Below are 20000 nucleotides of genomic sequence, written 5' to 3'. Positions count from 1 at the left end.
CAATATCACAGGTTTTTCAAGCCGGGTTTTTGCCGGGGCTCGGAGCGTCCCAGCTCAGAAACACCATTCATACTGCACCTCGGACCCGGGAATTTCCTGGGTTGACCCCATTCATACTGCACAAGTCTGTGCCCTAGCAATTTGTGGGAGTCATCACCAGAGCAGTTTTCATTGGCTGAAAAATGGTGATGTCATTGAAAGGTGACTGTTTTTTTTCTTCCACGTTCTCCCACCGATGACATCATCCTCCAGAGACAGGCAGACAGCCAATCAGCTTGTTTTCTGTGCAACCCGGGTTGAAAAACCCGGGTTGCACCATTCATAGTGCAGGCAACCCAGGTCCGACCCGGGAATTACCCCTCAAAAAATCCCGGGTTGAAGACCCGGGTTTTTAGACCCGGGATTTTTGACTTGTACCATTCATACTGCACCAAGACCCGGGTCGTTTGAGCTCGCCCCGGCAAAAACCCGGGATTTTGGTGCAGTAGGAATGGGGTATTTTACTACACCATTATCTTACCGCTGACAAGTCACACCATAACGTTTTCTCCCTGACTTTTAGTATGCTAAAACCAGAAAGAAGTTTTTTCTTTTTCTTTATTGAAAAACTATCACGGGTGAATGGGACTCACTCTCTGCATGCAGCCCAAAACTGCAAAGGGCTTTAAAAAAAAAAAAAAAAAAAGGAAACCCTACCAATAACCTCCAAATTGTGATTACCAACATCTAAATGTTCATCAGCTTTACAAACTCTTTTTCCAACGGTAAAACAAATATACAGAAAAATACCCAACATGCAGCATTTTTAATGGATTTCTAAAATCATGTTTGAAGTATAATTACGGTTTAATTTTGATTAGGACAGGTCAGTGACAAGACTCCTAGGTTGGTAAAAGCTGTAATAAAGCAGCGGTACAATTGTGTGTACACAGAATAATAAGTATGTGCAAATGAACAAACAATTTGTTCCAAAGTGACATATTCTGCATTAAACTTGTAACATAATACAGAGGTGTCTGACATCTTCGATTGTGAACATGACATGTTTTAGTGCGGTAGAAACAACAACATTGCACGTGTGTTACAGAAGTATTCTATTTTGTTTTTCAACACGTTAGAATATGAATGTAATATTTTTACCTGGTGAATATGAATGCAGTCATTTGGAGTTATTGTTTCTGCCTATGTCATTAATGGAAGGATCACTATAGTCAAGAAACAAAATGTATACTTATAGTATTATTGTATACAGCAGAAAAAGCCAGATACTTTTATACAAAAATCACCATTACAAAAAATAAATCTTCCCCCTTACAACCATCACAAGATTTAACAGTCACAGCAAATCAGTTTTATAAACAGAAAGCAACTCATTGCTGACTGTCTTTGTATGCTCAATCAGGAGATATAGGTATTTGGTGCATACTAACACGTACAGTCCAACTGTGCAATGTCCTGGAAGCATCACCAGGACCAGCCACGCTGGCAATATATCCAGATCTGTGCTCCATCTTGCAGAACTTATTTTGCTTTTATTCACACACACCAAATTAACAGTGGAATCCATTTCCTCATATCCATGTGCAACTAGAGTTCAAGAGATAAGTTCTTTTTCATGGCGAGCAAGTGCAGGAGGCAGTGTTGTTCCACAAGGGCCCTGGAAATGAAAACTAAACAGAGACAAAAGCAATTAAAATTACAATTTTAAAACAAACACACAAACAAACATTGCATTATGGGCATCCATCTCATTTGGGTGATACCATGTGCATCTTTTCTTTAGGTTATGCATACTGCCACCATTTGCAGTTTTGTATATCATTCCTACGAGTTTCAGGTAAATACATTTTATTTGTAGGACACTAAAAGAAACCTGTTTATTTCAGCTGTTGCAATAGAAGAATAACTCTTAGTGGCATATTCAATTGTTGGCGAAAACTCCAAAAATCTTGCGGCGCGCGCTCTGTTACCATTATTACGGTAATAGTGCACGTAAATACCGTCATTACGGTAGTTTTCTCGCTGGATTTCAGCTCGTAGCTCCCTGAGCCGCGAGCTGAAATCCAGCTTACTATTACCGTAATAACAGTAATAGATTTAACGCCGCGGGATATTCAAACAATTGAATATGCCCCTTAATGTTGAAATCTATGCTTAGAAATGACAACAGTTTATAGACTGGTAAACCGTTCTTACGTAAAGCCCATCGTTGCCGGAGTGCTTTCCATGTTGAACTCAGCTACTGGCACCCCCCTAGCAGCCACTTGTGGAGCAAACATGGCAGCCGGATAGACAACAGAAGAAGTCCCGACCTGCACAAGAATACAGAGAATGGACAGTGGGGATGGTGCACATTTTGGAGAATATGGATCAATGTATAAATAACATCATGCTCAACAACTGAAGAATAGATGCTGTGCATGTCCACAGGGATAGCTGGATGTGTGGACTTTATCTACTGCCAACATATCCTTACACTGTGGTGGTTATGCCATCAGCAGTAAATAACCCCTATTTACTTATTATTTAGCTGCAGCAATACTCACCACCAAACATAGGTCACATATTTCCAATTCTTTTTCTACTTCTGCTAGAAGATTAGAGTCCAAAGTCTCTCCAAACCACACTACATTAGGCCGAAGGAGACCGTTGCAGTCATTTTCTTCACACCTGTACACAAATAGAAGTGTGAGCTTCTAGCACACACATGAAACAGGACAGTAAGAAACCGCTCTGCTGGCTATCTCCTCTGTGAGTCTAGTTTCTCTGTACAAGAGAGATGTTTCTGTTCTTTTGCTTTTTCCTTGATAAAAAACAAAGGAGCAAAGGCCACAAACGGACGTGGTTTAACAATCTATACATTCATGCTGCACCTCTAGTGTCCAGAAGGCCCTCGAATACCATTCCGCTGACACATCAGATTCACTTTAGTTTACCCTTTAATCACAGTAGTTACATGCAACATGAATTTACTCTACCAACATTCTGTCTATTACTTCTGACCCAGTAATCGATCGGGTGTGGCTTGATTTTACTTATGTGTGGACATGAACTAAATCTGCACCTGTAGTGTTTTCACAGGCGTCAGAAATGAACATATTTACTATTAGCTACATACCCTTAAAAATATCTATCTCTCTCTCTATATAATATATATATATATATATATACACACATATATATACATATATATATACATATACATATATATATATATATATATGTGTGTGTGTGTGCCTCCAATATAAAAAGGTATCTTGTAACCCTCACAAAAATATATATAGGAGAGCCAAAACCATGACCAAACCTTGAGATCTCACACATTTTGTTTATTCTTGTTATCTAGTTAGAAGAGGACTACTGCAAAAGTAAAAAAAAAAAAATAGATTTATTGAAACAAAATAATACATGTTTAAATGTGCCCCTAATTTAATAATCAAATAAATTTAATAAGATAAAAAAAAACAAAGCAAAGTCCTTTAATCTCCTCCTGGCATGCCTCATCACATTTACGTTGTAGTGGAGGCTTTATATCTCGAACATATCTTATATTTGCTGTATCTGATAAAGGCAATTAAGCGCCCCCGATGTTCCAGCCCTTTGATTGCCAGCATACGGCTTTAAAAGTGTCAGCAGTGTGCTGTATGCCTGTGGCGTGGACTTCTTCATGGTGCCGCCAGGAATTCTCTCTGTGCTTGTGTGGTGGGGGCCCCAATAGTAGTGTAGAGGTGATTCAGAAGGATCTCTTTTGCTAGTAAAAGTAGTCGAGCCAGTGTTATTTGGATGTAATAGCAGCTTATTGTAAGTTATTAGATCCAAATAATATTGTTTTCAGTATTTCTAGCATGCAGGAGAAATTCATTATAGCCCCTCACTCTTACTATTTGGACTTCACACAAAGTGTAAAAAATGACTATAGAAAAAAATGTAAAAAATATTTTAAAGTAATTTAAAGGAGAAAAAAAAAAAAATCAAACAGTAATAGATATTTTAAAAAACTATAAAGACGTTTTTTTTTCATATCTTGTCACAGAAAAAATAAATAAATAATAATAAAAAAAAAAATAGAAAAGAATGAGGGTTACCTCAACTGGGAAATCATGTCTATTGCTTTTAAAGGACCAGTATTCCAAATGTGTTTAGATGCAATTGTAGAAGATTCATAGGGACACTCCATATAACTTGAGGAATACATTTTACTTCTGTAAATTTCCACTACTGATTGGCCATTCGTTTTAGTCCAGCAAAGTACTGAAGCCTGTTTCATATATACATACTATCAAGACAGGAAGAACTGACCGCTGCAATGCATGAACATGCGTGAAACTGATAGGAACTTGGAAACACATGCGACTCACCGTGGTAGGTCTTCTACTGGGATTGCAGCTTCTTCTGCCTCAGGCTCAGGAGCACTAATCAAAACACAAAGGAACTTGTTTAATAATTGTTACATCTATAGCTGGCCACCCACTGGCCGGTCCTGCCACTTGGCACACATGCCCAGGTAACCAAGTTAGAGGAGATCCAGCCGAGAGCCCTAATTACTTATGGCACAAGCGGGGCCTGTTAGAGTGGTCAGAAGGTGACCACTCACACAGGACAACTGAGGTCATCTTCAGACTGCATTTATCAACAATTTCAATCATTACCAGATATTATAGCTGCTTTTCATGCCACACGCTGTGATTTCAGACCAATTTCACTACTTCACAGTGTGTGAGGCCAGTATTAATGTTAGCCAATGTCACAAAATTAAACATAAACCATGCTCAAATACCCACAGTAGCGAAAACACAGAAACCTAAATGTTGCAGTAGCACAGACCAAGAAATTCAATGCAGTTACAGCCAATATGAATATATTTGCATTGTTACCCTTTTCCTTCAAGAGCTGAGCAAACAGGGCTCTTGTAGTTTTCTTTTACACTGCCACAAGTGGTACACCGGGTCTTAAACAGGCTACCTAAATAAATAAATAAATAAAAAATGTCCTTAGCAAATACAGTTATATGGTGTGCACACAACTTTTCATTTAACATAATGTTTTGAACAGTGTAGCCACACTTCTATGGAAGGAGTCACATAACATGTTTCCTTTCAAGTCTCTAACAAGATATACTGTGATCTGGAGAGTGCAGTAAGTAATGCCAATGGCAATAAACACATACTGCACTCTCCCGATTCCAATATGTACACAATAAACTTCATGTGAACTAGCATTCTGTAATGGAATGAGTAACAGAATCGCTGGAATACAACTAACAGAGGGCAAACGCATTGATACATTACATGGCAAATGTATGTGGACACCCCTTTTAATTAGTGTGTTTGGCCATTTCAGCCACACCCATTGCTAACTGGTGCATAAAATCAACCATCAGCTATGTAATCTCCATACTCAAACATTAGCAGTAAAATGGGTAGTACCAAAGACACTAGGATGCCACCTTTCCAACAAGTCAGTTCTTCAAGTTTCTGCCCTGCTAGCGCTGCCCCAGTCAGCTGGAAGTGCTGTTATTTTAAACTGGAAACATCTAGGAGCAACTACAGCTCAGCAGTGAAGCGGTTGGACAAACAAGCTCACAGAACAGGACTGCAGAGTGCTCAAGCACGTAGCACATAAAAATCATCTGTCCTCGATTGCAAATCTCACTAGCGTTCCAAACTGCCCATGGACGCAACGTCAGCACAAGAACTGTTCATTTGGAGCTTCATGGACTGGGTATCGATGGCAGAGCAGTCACAAAGGTTGACCAAAGTGGTGTAATGCACACCGCCATTGGACTCTGGAGCAGTAGAAACATGCTTCACCATCTGGCAGTCTGACAAACAAATCTGGGTTAGGCAGATGCCAGGAGAACTCTTATTACTGGAATGTCCATTGACAACTGTAATGTTTGTTTGGTGGAGGAATAATATTAGTCTGGAGCTGTTTCTCATGGTTTGGCCTGGACCTCTTAGTTCCAGTGAAGGGAAATCTTAATGCTATAGCATATAATGACATCCAAGAGAATTGTGTGCTTCCAACTTTGTGCCAACAGCCCCCATGCACAAAGAGATGTCCATCAAAAAATGGCTTTCCGAGTTTGTTATGGAAGAACTTGACTGGCCTGCACAGAGCCCTGACCTTAACCTCATTGAATGCATTTGGGATGAATTGGAATGCCAACTGTAAGGCAGGCCTTATCACCCGACATCAGCGCCCGATGTCACTAATGCTCTTGTGGCTGAATTTAAGCTAAAGCATGCAGCTATATTCCAAACTCTAGAAGAGTGGAGGCTGTTATAGCAGCAAAGGGCTCCATATTAATGCCCATGGTTTTGGAATCAGATGTTCAACAAGCATATATGGATGTGAGGTTTGGGTGTCCACATACTTTTGCTCATGTAGTGTACATTAGGATTATCTTGTGTAACAAACAGCTGTTTTTAAGACTAAAAATCTATTTTAAATATACACTTTAAATAGACAAAAACATGCAAACAGACCTAGGTTAACTGTATCTAATAGTAACTATCTCCCCAGTTACTAATAGGTCCAGCTTACAGGGAAAATAATGTTGGTGATAACGAAGACACACAGATAAAAAAAAATGTAATAAAAAGGTGCTATAACTGCATTCAATCCTAGTTAAACCTATTTGGTATCACTACTTGGAAGTTGTAGCGTGGGCTCTGTATGTAAGTGTTGACACAGATATAAACATATTTGATATACCCCACAGAACTAGTCAATTAAATTTTACAGTGAATACTTTTGGGGTATTTCAAGCTAAATATTGGAATCTAGCAAAATGGAAGATGTAGCTTATTAAGCCAATTTAAGGTAAATGAATGGAATTGCATTAATTGTGTGAAAGTAACCTTTGGCAGATTTTAATTTTTTATTTTTTTTATTTCCTCCTATGTTTTCCTATATAGCATTTAAGTTCAGAATGCTACTGTATGTAGCCCTAGCGGTCACAGAAGCAATATAAAATATCATTTTTAAAAGAAAAGAAAAAATATATATATATATATATATATATATATATATATATATATATATATATATATATATATATATATATTCTAGAGATGAGCGGGCTCGGATTCCGCTAATCCGAGCCCACCCGAACAGTGCGGATCCGAACGGGATCCGAGCACTGTTCGGATATTTCCGGCGGGCAAAAAAACGAAAACGAGGCTCTGTCGTCCAAGTCTCGCGTCGAATCTCGCGAGGGGTGGGAGGGAGGGCCCAGAACAATTCCATCTTGTACCTCTTTTTTTGGCATTATGTGCTCAAGCTTCCTCGGTGCAACCTTTTGGCCTAAAAACAATATTGTGAGGTGTTCAGAATAGACTGGAAATTAGTGGAAATGATTGTTATTGCGGTTAATAATAGCGTAGGAGTGAAAAAAAAAAACCACAAAACTGGTTTTTAGCACTTTTTATGTTTTTTTTCAAAATAAATCCGAATCCAAAACCTTAAATCCGAACCAAAACCTTTCGTCAGGTGTTTTGCGAAACAAATCCGAACCCAAAACCTCAAGCAAATCCGAATCCAAAACACAAAACACGAGACGCCAAAAGTGGCCGGTGCACATCCCTAATATATTCCCAGTGAACCAGAACGCATCACAAATGTGCGAGAGCTGAACAAGTCATTGAGGTACATAATTCCTCTGGTCATTAATTAAACACTAAGAACCACCCTACCATGAATTTCAAACAGATTGCGAGAGCCGGCCTTGTGATGCAGCTCATCAATGTTCTGTGTAATCACCACCACTTTTCTCCCCTGTTTGCGGAGCCGAGATTCACACTCTGCTATGGCCAGGTGTGCAGGGTTTGGACTTTTTGTCAGCATCACTTCTCTCCGGTAATGATAGAATTCCCAAACACGAGAAGGATTCCTGGCAAAGGCCTCAGGTGTTGCCAAGTGCTGTAATAAAGCACAATGCAAGTAGTGTCAGTATTGCAACAGTAATGAAAAAACAAAAGACAAACCACAAAAGGTGTGGTAAACATAGATAAGATGTAAAAGGATAATAAAAGTGAAGGCAAAGGTGCTAGATATTTGTTTAAAAAGTGACAATAACAAAATAAGAGAACAAATGGCAGAGGTTCTCCACATTAAAATAATAAAAACCATATAGCCACTTCCTTTAGATATTATACAAATGTAACTGAGAAAGGTTCAAAAAGCTGTAGCTAAAAACTGCTCAAAATTCAAATAACAATGTTATATTGATTGAACAGCCTAGGATTAAGAACAGATTGATATATACTTTAATACAATTATAGCTAACACTGGACCTCCTTTATAAAACATTTATGTTGACAGTAAATATTCCTACCCACAGGGCTGCTGTATTCATTTCCCTGAGGTGATGTTAGAATAGATGAAGTACGGAGAGGCTCACCTGGGCTTGCCATTTCCTCCAGTATCCTCCAGCTCCCCGGAAAGTGGGGACTCCACTCTCTGCACTGACGCCAGCTCCAGTAATCACCGCTATATGATTTGCCTTAGCAAACGCTTCCCGAAAATCCGCCAGATCTGAAATACATGAGAAATGATGTAGTGTTGAGAAAGACATCATTTTACCACAATGCTCTATGGCAAGTTTCCAAGGTGCCACATAACGGTCACATAATATTTCATGTTTTACTTGCGACTCCACTTCTATCGTTGTATTTGTCTTCATAGTGTTATTTTTTTCTTATTTGGGCTTTTGTTATTTTCACATACTTTCAACTTAGAAAAAGAAAACTTACAGTTGCCAAAAAATTACTTTTGAGTTCAAACTGGCCCCAACAAGTCTGTTTGAAACAAGACAAGATAGAGTTGAGGCTCCTTCCCGGGGAGCTTCCCATTCACCTTAATGAAGCAGGAGGCTGAGCAGGGAGGGGAGAGTGGAGTGCAGTGTGGCACCATAAAACCCATTGGGGACCCCTGTGGATTCAGTGAATGGAGCATGAAAAGTAAGCAAACTTTTGATTTTATATTAATAAAATCCAATGACCAGGGATTTCATGTAGGCTATAAATGGGGATACATACATCTATTGATGATTTCATGGAAAACTACTCTAAATCACCATGAATAAACTAGAAATTACCCAAATCATTGTTTCATTGTAGTGTTTAGATTAAAATTAACCTTATATTGACATGGCAAGCAATATGGAACTGTCACGTATATTTCTACATACAAATATCCTGAAAATAAACACTGCATGCAATGTTTATAGAAAAAATTATGGTATCTAATTTTTACTTTGATAAAACATGAAATCTACTGTACTGAGCACTATACTATAATAAAACACACTAGAAACAATTCTACAAATGATTTCACAAGGGGTGTGACATACAAAGTTAATAATTAAATGTCATAATAGAACATATCCTGTTAAATTATCAAATGATCAATATTCTCTACTTAAGGTCACAGCTCTTTAGTAGCCTGTACCATGCACACCAGCACTTACTAGAGCTCGGGCGTAAAATATCCATATTAATGCCCTTTTGACGGGATCCTGGCTTCAATCCACAGTAAAGCTGAGTTACCAGTCTCCGGGTTTGTAACGGAAGAAAAATCATTAGGGCTCTTTAGGGTTCCTATAGAAACAAAAACATGGTTATATGCTTCAATGGTTTTAATAAGAAACACAGAAACACTATCACATAGTTTATGAATATATATATATGGGTACACTGATACACTAATAAACAATATAAAATGGAATGTTTGCTGCCATAAAATAACCACAGAAGCAGCTTCTGCAGATGAGGCTGAGGTCTCCAGAAAGCAGACATACTATACAGTTCTAAGGGAACTTAGTGCGCTCACTGCTCAGTGTCTGGATAACAAATACATACAATACAACACTGCATCCCTGTGACTAGAAATACATAGATTCTCTTTTTCAGTCTACTAAATTTACAGATAGTTTTACATGCATCTTACCATGATACAGAGGCAGCCCTGCATCAGCACTGGGAGGACACAGCCTCTGTGAGTCACAGCCAGTATCCAGGAGACGTGCTATTCCAGGCGTCAGACTCTTTATATAAAGTGCTACGTGAGCAGAGTATGGCATCTGAAAACTGCTGACAATAGAGCTCCCCTCTGACTGGCCAACTTCCTACAGAGCTTGTCGTTTAGCACACATCCTACACCCTTTATTTACATTTGTCTGCGGGGAAAAAATAACTGTACCTCTTCATTTAAACACTTGGTCAGGAATCAGATTAAAAACCGATCACAGAAATGAAAACAGCCAACACCCAATTTCAATAATGCCAGGTTGTTCCTAGGCAGTTATGGAATGCAGCAGATAAATTATTATTATTCCCCCACCTGTATACAGTTCATGGTAATGGATGGACAATAGCAGAACATATAGAACCCACATGTGAGAAAACTTATCAAATTATTGCTAAATGTACAATACTTTTGTTTTCAATTTTCTGTACGATTTCTCTAAGGGAGTGATGATGAAAAATATACAGCATTCCTACTGGCTTTACACAACTTTAATAAACGTCTCAGACACGAAGGGTAGCTACCCAGCCATATGAAAAACTTTTATTACACTTCTATTTTCTCCTTTGCAGATAACGTTATCTTAAAAAAACTTGTTCCCTCCATTTACCAAGTAGGTCGAGCATTATTAGAAATCTATGTACACTGTTCATTTTTATTGTCAGACCCGTTTATTATCGGTTTCCCAACAAGAAGCAGTGCTGAAATGAAGCAGCGCAATGAGGGTAAACAAGTCAGACAAGGAGAAGCTGGTCACATATGGAAACGTGTTGGCTGACCTGAAAACATGTGTAGACCCCACCAACCACCAATAACATTTAAACTTTGCTCGGAATGTAATTGTTTCTTGTTGAAAAATCATCCCGATTATTATGCTGTCGCTGCCCAACCACTAGAATGGGAACCCGGCAGTTCAGATGACCTTCAATCTTAATGTGTGTAGCCAGCTTAAGCCAACAAACAAGTTTTATCTAAAAGTGATTTCTGCCTAGTACTTTGTAAATGTGATTATATCAGACTTCACCATGATTTTTTTTTAACACAGTTTGATTGGTTTAGTTAATTTGGCAAAGTTTCACATATCATGTTTCTTTGAATTTAAGTAGAAAAGAGAGAACTACTCTTAAACAATTCATTTATGATAGTTCCATTATTGTCAACAGACAATTGAGGATCCATGGTGGTTACAGATACATATCAGGCTATAGAAGCAATTGGTCATTTATCAGTTGACCACTAACCTCACAAAGGAATATAGCAGTATTCTGAATGAACTTTTAGACTGAAGGTTATTGTTGGGTTCATGGATCCATGTTCATCCTTGGTATATAATTAGACATAACCATAGTAATCAAATTATAACATTTTTACTGGGTAGGTAAATTATGGCCAGGATAGGCTGTCTAGATGAGGACCAGTTCGAAAAATGCAAACAAGGTAGTGGTAATTTGCTTTTTCAACTGCCATCCTATTTACACTTTTGTTTATTTTACAACAAAACATCTCAGAAATTAAGTGGTACAGTGGCACCTTTTATAATTTTATCAAATATTTTACAGGAGAAATATATTGGATTATTATAGTTTTAAAATGCAAAGATGGGATACCTGCAATTCTGGTTAGAACAAAATGGTCTCTATAGCTGATTACTTATTCACGCACACATTTTATAATACTTTACGATAAATGTTATTTGCATGAATCTGTGCAATATGAGCTTTATTTTCCCTCACCTTGATACACCCTCTTATGGGCTGGAGAATCTTTATCATCATTATATCCGTGTGTATTATAGATACATTGGTAACTTGATAATTGGGTGGTATGGCACTATACATTATGTAACATTTTGTAATGAAAAAAATAATTAGCAGTTCACATCTGAGTTTGTGTAAAATTACTCAATATTGGCACATGCAGCTAATATTGATAATAATAATGAAATACCTTACACCTTAGATGCATCAGTTCCACATGGAACAATTTTCCAGTAAAAGCTATAGAAATAGAGGATTTATTGATAGAGTGTGGATATAGTATCCCTGTGATTAAGCATGTCATAATTTAGGGCAGTCATAAGAATAGTAGAAGGCATGTAGGGACATGGAATACACAGGGACAGGTTGAGACTTGTTACTGAATACTGAATATAGTATACGTAGACAGAGTGAGATAATGATACAATTTCATTAGAGCCCTAGATCCCTCTGATGAACTGTTACGGAAATGAAATCGCAATATGTGGTACAGGAAAGTTGACTCCATTTCAGTATCCACTTTTATTTAAAAGGACAGATTCAATTATCTGCGTTGTTCTTTTGAACAACGCAAGCTGCGCACTACTACCGTTACTACAATAATTAACGCTGAATTTTCCTCTGAGCCGCGAGCAAAAATATGTGTTAGTTACCATAGTAACGGTAATAATGCAAGGCCCGTATTGTTCTTTAGAACAACGCTGGGAATTGAATCTGTCCCAAAGAGTGTGAATAAGATAAGACAATGTAAAACTTGTCCCTTTAATCAGAATTACAGATCTTCTGAAAGTCAGGTCATTGAGAATTTTATTCATTTTGCTACAAAGAACATTTTTATTTCACCATCCGTGAATATGGACAAGCAGTTTATTTATCTTATGAGACAGTTATAAAACAATAGTGAATACACATTATTACAACTGAAGCCAGGAGCAGAACTAGCGAGCTGTGGGCCCTCGATGCAGGGAAGCAGGGAACCAGGGCCCACAGCTCGCTAGTTCTGACCCTCTTCATATGCTGTGCAGCGGGCCCCATTATCTCCATGGGCCCCAATGCACCGCATCTATTGCACCAATGGAAGTTCCACCACTGACTGGAGCAGAGAAATCAGCCATTGCAAAAGTACATTCTGATAGAAAATCTGTGGTATGTTACCTAAATGTTCATTCAGTGAATGGAAGGTTTCTGTGGGTTTTAGAGAAAGAGACTCTATGGGATCAGGATCAGCGCCACCATTAGGTAGCTGCCTAAGGTGCCAGGCTCTGGGGGGCCGGCACTGTGGCTGGGAAATTACACTAACAATGTCTCTGAATGAGAGTTAGTTAGGCGGTCTGGCAGCACCCCTCTCTACATCCCTCCGGAACAGCAAGGACCCTCCACATCAACACTGTATTGTACACTGTCCCTCTGCCCAAAAACCGGAAGTTGTGCCTTCCACCGAAATCGGAAGTGGATCACAAGCTGCGTTCCAGCAGCCGGTAGCCTCTCACCACACACCAACGAAGAGAGTGGCTGCAGAGCAAAAAACAGTGGTCTCTTACCACGCCCTGCCGCACTGCAAATATTGTTCAGAAACGGTGTGAGGAACATGACAAAGAGTTCAAGGTGTTGACTTGGCCTCCAAATTTCCCAGATCTTAATCCGATGGAGCATCTGTGAGTTATGCTGGAAAAAGAATTCAGAGACATGGACGCCCCACCTCGTAACTTACAGGACTTAAAGGATCTGCTGCTAATGTCTTGGTGCCAGATACCACAGGACACCTTTAGAAGTCTTGTAGAGTCCATGTCTCGATGGGTCAGAGCAGTTTTGGAGGCACGAGAGTAACCTACACAATATTAGGCTGGTGGTTTTAATGTTAGTCACTATTAAAACCACAACAAATCTACATATAGTTGTCACATGACCAATGACACTGTGCTTGTAGGCCAAATAATGATTGTCATCTCAGCGTACTCTGATCATGTGACCACACAATAGCCAATAGAACAGATGTAAACAATATTGTATTTGTGTTAAGTAAAACAAGTGAGATAATGCATATATGTAAACACACAAATGAATAGTTCTATGTTGACACAAACTGATGCAAGATAATAAATTGTGAATATTTAGGTAAATTGGTTAACAATTAAAAAACAATCACAATCAAGTCAATATGAACAGTCATACCATAATTAATCCATTTATTTGAAGTACTCTTTCCATAACTGATTATCTAGGTATACATAAATCTACTGCAAATGTATAAAAAAAAACACACATCACAAGTATACAAAAATGCATATTATTAAGAGATAGATGATTAAATTGTTTAGAAAGTTTTGTAAATACCCTTAAGGATCAAATTGTAGCAAATATCTATATAAACCCTGATCAATAAGCAGAATCATAAGAAGAAACCACACTAACCATATATAAACAATACACTGTCAGGTGATAAGAATTCTGTTAACATAAAATCAAGAACCTACCAACACAAACTGGATAATTCACATATCGACTCCTCTCTCTCCTTTGCCCCTCACATTCTCTCTCTTGCTAAATCCTGCAGCTTCCAGTTGCGTAACATCGCTCGCATTCGGCCCTTCCTCTCCCAAGATGCCACCAAATGTCTTATCCACTTTCTGATCATCTCCCGCTTGGACTACTGCAACCTTCTCCTCACTGGCCTCCCCCACTCTCATCTCGCTCCCCTTCGTCCTGTTCTTAACGCAGCCGCTAGGCTCATCTTCCTTTCTCGCCGCTCCTCTTCTGTCTCCCCCCTCTACCTAGCCCTTCACTGGCTCCCCTTCCCCTACAGAATCCTGTTCAAGCTCCTCACTCTTACATACAAGGCCAACGCCACTGCACCCTACATCTCCAACCTCATCTCTATTCACGCTCCATCCCGCCCTCTCCGATCTGCCAATGACCGTCGCCTCTCCTCCCCTCTGATCACCTCCTCCCATGCACGTGTCCAAGACTTCTCCCGCGCTGCCCCCCTCCAGTGGAACAAGCTCCCTCCCTCCTTCAGAACATCCCCTAATCTGTCCAGTTTCAAACGGGCTCTAAAAACCCACCTCTTTCTCAAAGCCTTCCAGTCTCCCACTTTACTTCCTACCTTTTTCTGCCTCTCCCCCCTCTTCCCCCTCTCCTGACTCTGCCCCCGTTCCCCCTTCTCTCCCTCTCATCCCTGTGTCTCTCTGTCTGTCTACCCCTCCCCTTAGATTGTACGCTCCCTTGAGCAGGGCCATCTCTCCTCCTGTTTCCTTCACTTCTAACTCTGCTCTCCAGCTACCTTTCCCCCCACCCCTCTGGGGGTCTCCCAGTCATCCGTGCACAAAACCAGGGCTAACTGGGCTATAGCCCAGGGGCCTCGGGCATCCAGGGGGGCCCTTCAAACTCCAGCCAAACCCGGCTTCACTTCTGCATGTTTCCAGCTGCAGTTATGAAAATGTGTCTGCAAAATCGGAGAGACAAACTGAGGCGATAAAGTATTCACTATGGCAGGAGCGGAACTCTGCATCGCAGAGCCCCAAAGCAAAGTTTGGGTAATTAATTAGGCATTAGTGATAAACATAAGTTTAACTTTTTTTCCACATTTTTACATGATTTCAAATACTCATGGATTCACTCAATGCTCTCTAAGGTTATGAGCCCCAGAGAGTGACTGTTACCCACAGAGGCAGTGGGAGTTTCACACTACATGAGTCCAATATCCTAGGGAGCTCAGTACAAAGCTGAATAAAGAGATGCCTTCAGCTCAGTCAGCTTTATCAATATATTTGCTCTGTGCTGTAGATTAATTCAAAGTTCTCCAGGGTTTCCTAGGAACAGCTGTTATTTCTGACATTGTTCCCCTCCTCCTCTGCAGCAGTCTCCAAAATAAGTAATTGTGGGGTCAGATTATTAACACAAACAAGTAGGACACCCCAACAGCTTCTGTATAGACTATGGAGCAGGGTTTTTTTTTTACATAGAAAGAGTGCGAGACCTTTTGGTTGAGCCCCCTTTTCATGTCACTTGCTGTTCAATGCAGTCTGATTAGATTGTCTGTGCTGCGGTAGGGAGCAGTGACTGCTTAGAAAAATGATACAGAATACAAAGCAGCGGATATCCACGTTATCTTCTGCGATGCAACAATCAAAAATTTCAAGGATACTACAAAGTGCGCCAGAATCACGGTAAGTGTCCTTTAATAAAAGTACACTGGTTGATATATAGGCCCCATTAAGGCAATACTTCTGATTGTATAGCTTATTTTTTGACTGCAACAACCAGAGCTGAATTAATGTTAAAGTAAGACTTTTAACTCCAGTGAATTAGTTCAACTCAGCCTACAAAATGTAAATAAGCAGAAGCAGTATAATCACACTGGGAGACAGTCAGGTTGGCAGACCTGGACTAGCAGCTAGACATGAAAACAAAGAAAATATTAGTGACAATGTCAGGGACACATCTTCAAAACCTGGTTCAATAAATGAAAATGAGGGAGTATGGCTTTTGTGCATGACAACTGCAAGTTAGCATCAAGTTAAAGCATTACTTCTTGAGAAAAAATAAAAAGTTATTTCTTTTAAAATTAGGCAGGGCAGAGGTGATTACATGTGACATTATCACAACACAAGTAGCTAATACTAGGTACAGAAGATAAAACCACAGATTATATACAGGGTAATACAAGCTGTCAGGGACAGGAAGCACGTGTAGCATGGAGGCAATAATAGAAATGAAATTGTCTCTATAGGCTAACTGCACGGCCTGGGACCTTGGAAAGATCTCATTTAAATAATGCTTAATATTATCGATAAATAAGATCTGTCCTGGAAACAGCGTGCAGCTGGGTGATCATGGGGACCTCAACCTCATGCAAAAGTCATCTGCTGTGAGACAAAGCATTGTATCTGTTATTTATCCAAGTCTGTGGGCATAATTGTACTGCACCTCTCCGTATCCAGTATGTCAGCTCTCCCGTGTGACAGACAGACAGCCCAATGCACCAGGAAGCCTCCAGCCAGGGTCTGACCATTACCTGCTGTGCAGCTAGGCCTGCAGCAACTACAATAACACTGACACCCGCAGCCTACAGCGCCACCTGCCGGCTAGTCCGAATACTCCAGCCAAACCCGGCTTCACTTCTGCATGTTTCCAGCTGCAGTTATGAAAATGTGTCTGCAAAATCGGAGAGACAAACTGAGGCGATAAAGTATTCACTATGGCAGGAGCGGAACTCTGCATCGCAGAGCCCCAAAGCAAAGTTTGGGTAGGAGTCTGGTGATTCATCTGTAACTTTCCAGGCCCTCTGCACCTCAGTGGGTGATGAGGGGGCCCTGGAGGTGGAGGGGCTCTAACATCAGGGCCACTGAGGGAGGGTAATGGCATTTATGAACCCACCTCACCTTCGGGCCCCATAGGGTTCTCACCCCTGCACCCAGAACAGTTCAATCCCTGACTAGTGGATTAGATGTAACCCATTTTACATAAGCATCTTGTTATGGCCAAAATTGTACACCAAGGGGGGTATTCAGTTGTTAGCGAGTTTACAGTATATTTTTTTTCGCCGCTGTGTAAACCAAAAAAATAATCTGCGGGTTTTTGACGGCAATAGCGACCGTTTTGAGTTAGTGCAGCGGGAAAAACTTGTGCAATTCAATTGAAAAAGAGGGAACGCAGCCCCCACACGTTAAAAATTGTGTTTGCCAGATTTTAGGGGAGTGAATGGGAGCTTTATCGCGGTCATATATAACACAAAAAAAGGTTTTGCATACATTTCCATACGTTAGATTGCATTACACATTGATAATCATCATCATCATTTATTTATATAGTGCTAACAATATCTACATTACAGTACTTTCTTTAGCATATTTTTTAATTTAACTATTTTTTACCATACAATCATCTATACCATGTCAAAACACATTACTACATTCATATTTGTACCAAAAACATACATAAATATAATTAATTAGGCATTAGTGATAAACATAAGTTTAACTTTTTTTCCACATTTTTACATGATTTCAAATACTTTTCATAAGTTTTTCATTTTTAACACACCCCAAGGAGGTGCGAGATAAAACAGCATATTTGCCTGTTTTATCCGCCGCGTTAAAAAACAATTGAATAGCTTTTAACGTGGCTGCCTCTCGAACACACTATACTTTCAATAGACCTTCTACTGGAGCGTGAGAGGACCATTTGATGAAAGAAAAACGTAGCGTTAAAAATGAAATTGAATTGCGGGTAAAGTTAACCCGCTCGAAAATGATAAAAAAAAACAGCGTTAAAATGACTTAACACGGTAAAAAAAAACAACTTTCTGACAATTGAATACCCCCCTTCCCAAGCGTCTAATGAAGTGCTCATATCTAGAGCCTTAGATGTCTGGACTAAAATAAAGTATATTTTATGGTTTGAACTAATTTCGGGACAGTAATGGGAAAATCATGTAATATATATTTTAAAAATTCTAAATAAAGGTAGGCCTACTGGGGACGAGGCTGAAGTTAGCTTCTTATTTGGCCAAAAGTGAATAAGAAGCTGGCTGAAAAAAAGAAGGTAACTTCAGCCTAGTCTACTGGGGTACCATTTAAGTGGTTAAATGGTATATGCAGCATTTATTTTAAATGTAAACACTTTAGCATACCTTCCAACTGTCCCAGTTTAAGCAGGGCAATCTAGATTTGAGGGGACTGTCTTGTGGTCAACATATTTGTCCTGACTAGTGGGTTTTACTTTACTTAGATAGGTTCTATTGGACAACAAGGGTGATTTTTCTTGTAATTGTTTTGCGTCTTATTGCTACCAGCTACAGATTTTCTGTGAGAGTTTAAGGGATATTGTTGAACGTTCCTGATCTAACACCGGCTTCATAATGAATATATGATAAGTATATATGCAGATGGTATTTATGTTAAGGCAATGTGGTTATCACATTTTACAAATATGCCATTAGCCATGCAATATGAGGGTCCTGAATGTGGGATAAATTTATGTTTATTTTGCTTCTTCTTGGTGTTGTGTACATTCTGGTACAATAAATTTTCGCACACACAAAACCAGGGCTAACTGGGCTATAGCCCAGGGGCCTCGGGCATCCAGGGGGGCCATTCAAAGTCCTCAGCAGCATTATTGATCGGTCCGGGGGCGGGGGCGCCTCCATCCCGATCAATGCTGCTGAGCACTGTCAGTGCAGTCCTCCGTCCTCGGCGCCGCTCAGTAATTTGCTTACTGAGGAGATCTCGCGAGAGTTCACGAACTCTCGCGAGATCTCCTCAGTAAGGAGGTTACAGCGCGCCACGGAAGGAGGACTGCACTGACAGGTAAGTGCTTGGGGGGGGGGCTCACGGGGGGCGGCGGGCGGCTCACATTGGGGGCCTCACGGGGGAATGGAGGCCCCCTTAGCCCAGGGGCCTCCATTCCTTTAATCCGGCCCTGCACAAAACTAGTGCACCTTTTTCACACCCAAAGTTCCACATTTTACCCAATTCAAATGGGTGTGCCTGCTTGCCAGACATCACATGCCAAAAAGTGCGGGGTTTGGTGAGCTGGAAAGTTGGACGTGAAATTAAATTTTTTGTGTCCAGTGCTGATTTCCATCTGTTTTTGCTTCAACAATTGAGAAACTGCTGCCATCTATTGCGAAACTACATGTTCCAGCAATGCATCAGCAATCAATCGCTGGTGTTTGTCCTGCATGTCGTTCCAGTTAATGATTGCCAGTGAATGCTGAGACATGTAGTTCAGCAATAGCAAAAATAAAAAATGAAAGTATATATATATATAATGTAAAATGTGTGTGCTTTTCACCATTTTAGTATAATGGGCAATTCTTCCTTTGTAATCCAATGGAAACAAAAAGCTTTTATAATGAGTGATGAAAACAAGACCAGTAAAAACCTGTACCACTGCTCAATGATGAATGACTCTGACCTGTATTCACCAGAATTTCCCATATCCAGTAGCAAATCACAAGCAACCAGTGTGAAAAAATGCATGTGATTGGCTGAGCATCTAAGGGTACTCTCAAGCAACTCAGTAATTCAGTGGGGGGCGCTAATAGCGAGCTGTTGTGTCAGCTTTTATGGGGGAGGGGGTTCTCACCTTTTGATTATTAAAACATAAATATTTTACATTTGATTACAAAGAAGAATAATTTCTCACTGGTTTAAGACAGATCAAAAACAAATATATACAGTGTGAAGGAGGCTTTGGAGAGTGTTTTATTTA

At 39.9% G+C, this 20000-nt stretch overlaps 1 protein-coding gene across 2 annotated transcripts; it reads right to left on the bottom strand.

The window, feature by feature from the left end:
• Positions 1–790: 790 nt before the first annotated feature.
• On the bottom strand, positions 791–16836 carry SIRT5 (sirtuin 5). 2 transcript variants are annotated; one of them, XM_075213090.1, is made up of 9 exons: positions 16713–16836; positions 9473–9602; positions 8405–8538; positions 7698–7923; positions 4875–4962; positions 4359–4412; positions 2547–2670; positions 2197–2312; positions 791–1670 (listed from the first exon to the last, which is right to left on the bottom strand). In XM_075213090.1, exons 2-9 carry the CDS (start codon positions 9582–9584, stop codon positions 1595–1597), a joined length of 930 nt encoding a protein of 309 aa, XP_075069191.1. In that variant the 5' UTR covers positions 9585–9602; positions 16713–16836; the 3' UTR covers positions 791–1594. The 2 variants fall into 2 exon arrangements, with proteins under 2 accessions (XP_075069191.1, XP_075069193.1); XM_075213092.1 differs by lacking the exon at positions 16713–16836 and adding an exon at positions 9952–9975.
• Positions 16837–20000: the final 3164 nt, after the last annotated feature.

This window comes from Mixophyes fleayi, chromosome 5 (genome assembly GCF_038048845.1).
Source record: "Mixophyes fleayi isolate aMixFle1 chromosome 5, aMixFle1.hap1, whole genome shotgun sequence".
Classification (NCBI taxonomy): domain Eukaryota; kingdom Metazoa; phylum Chordata; class Amphibia; order Anura; family Limnodynastidae; genus Mixophyes; species Mixophyes fleayi.
This window is presented reverse-complemented; position numbering and strand designations above follow the sequence as displayed.